The sequence below is a fragment of the Arachis ipaensis genome, chromosome B05 (assembly GCF_000816755.2).
Source record: "Arachis ipaensis cultivar K30076 chromosome B05, Araip1.1, whole genome shotgun sequence".
Classification (NCBI taxonomy): Eukaryota; Viridiplantae; Streptophyta; class Magnoliopsida; order Fabales; family Fabaceae; genus Arachis; species Arachis ipaensis.
In genome coordinates this window covers 2,543,048-2,544,790 of record NC_029789.2, presented here as the reverse complement: position 1 = coordinate 2,544,790, position 1,743 = coordinate 2,543,048, and the positions used below count along the sequence as shown (strand labels likewise).

The 1,743-nt window shown below is 32.1% G+C and overlaps 1 protein-coding gene across 1 annotated transcript in view; it reads left to right on the top strand.

The window, feature by feature from the left end:
* Positions 205 to 1,743, top strand: part of LOC107642451 (protein LSM14 homolog A-like) — a 4,332-nt gene continuing 2,793 nt past the window's right edge. Inside the window, exons 1-2 of the mRNA XM_016345811.2 lie at positions 205 to 516; positions 1,159 to 1,259. Of these exons, the coding sequence (XP_016201297.1) occupies positions 360 to 516; positions 1,159 to 1,259 (258 nt within the window). The 5' untranslated portion in view covers positions 205 to 359. The remainder of the gene's footprint in view (positions 517 to 1,158; positions 1,260 to 1,743) is intronic.

Genomic DNA, 1,743 nt, shown 5'->3' with positions numbered 1-1,743 from the left:
GTATAATTCATCTTAAAATATAAAATATATATTAAAAATGAGTTAAATTATACATATATTTTAAAATTAATTTTAGTTTACAAATGGTACTATTTTCTATTTATGTTTGACAAAAAATTCTAATAATAATGGCTTGTTGTACAAGCATGAAATGAAAATCTCGATTTTTATTGGTTACTTAGTTAGTTATATCAGTTATTTTGTCCTTCTCACAATCTCATATACTACTTTCCCTCTATTTTATGTTTAGTTTTCGTTTCTCAATGGCGATCTACGCCATAACCCTAATCTCCCAAACATAACCGTTTTTAATTTCTCATTTGATCCTCCGATTATTCGATCTTTGACACCGCCGCTCTATGGCGACTGAATCTGCCGTGAAAGGACCTCCGTCGAATAGTCCCGGTGATTCGTACATAGGAAGCTTCATAAGCTTGCTTTCCAAGAGCGAGATTCGTTACGAGGGCGTTCTCTATTTCCTCAACGTTCATGATTCCACCATCGGCTTGAAGAACGGTACATTCATTCACCACCGCAAACGCTAAATTTTGGATGAGGAATGTTTGATAAAATGTCTGTTGAATCGAAGAAATATTGGTTAGCGATTAAGATGAAATTTGAGAATGCATCAATGGATAAGAACTTTGCAATGCTGTATTAGATTAATGTCATTAAGTGAGGAATTACACTGTTTGGATTCAGAAATTACTTGCATATATTTTTATTGATTGTATGACTCAAATGCTAAAAGCAAGTGATGGAGGAGAATGAAACATGACATGGATCAATCATGCAGTTTGAAACGGAGTAACTCTTGTTTGTTGTTATACAAGTATACAAGGATAAGGATTCTGCATTGGAAATAAATTGCAAACTTTAAAACCATGTTTCAATTAAATATGCATTAATTTAAACAAGCAATTGTATAATCGTTCTTGTTGGCGGGAAGTAATTAATTGTTTATTATGCACTTAATTGAAGTCTTATTCGAATTAGTAATTTGATACTAGATTTTCAACTGATTTGGTTTGTAACCTTAAGGTGACACTATGTAGCAAACTTATTCCTTGACCCATGTCCTTGAAAGTTGTACACTTGTAGCTTTTCATTGCTAGCGATTCTATCTAAAATGGAAACATCTGTGTTATGAGATTATAGTTAGATCCTATGGAACAGAGGGGAGAAGAAAAGATGGTCCACAAATTCCTCCAAGTGAGAAGGTTTATGAATACATTCTTTTTCGAGGAAATGACATTAAGGTAATTGAAATATTATTTAATTGATATGTGTTTTAGTACTAGCATGACAAATAAACATATGGATATTTTTGGTTTGATAATGTGAAGTATCAATCTTGAGTTGCTTAACTTTGAATAGATTGCTCACTTAGCATACATTTTTTCTTTTGATTCTTTTTTTTTAGAAAAAAAAATACTTTAATTGTGTTGTGTCAGAGGTGTGGTTGATGTGGCTAAAAGCTTTTTGGAGAAATTTTATCAACAAAGTTAGATGACTGTAGGTTTGGTCAAACCTTTCTTCTTTGTTTTTCCAAACCCATAAATTCCACCCTAACAGATAAAGCTTAGCTTCTAAATGAATGGAGCTTCAAGAGCTAAGGGATAGCAAAGAGATAAAATGGAAGTGTAGAATAACCTAGAATAAGACTAAATGGATCGTACTTAATGAAACAATCATATGAAAGTTCTTTGAAGTTTTTTAGTTATTTCGCCTCTAGTGAACCTA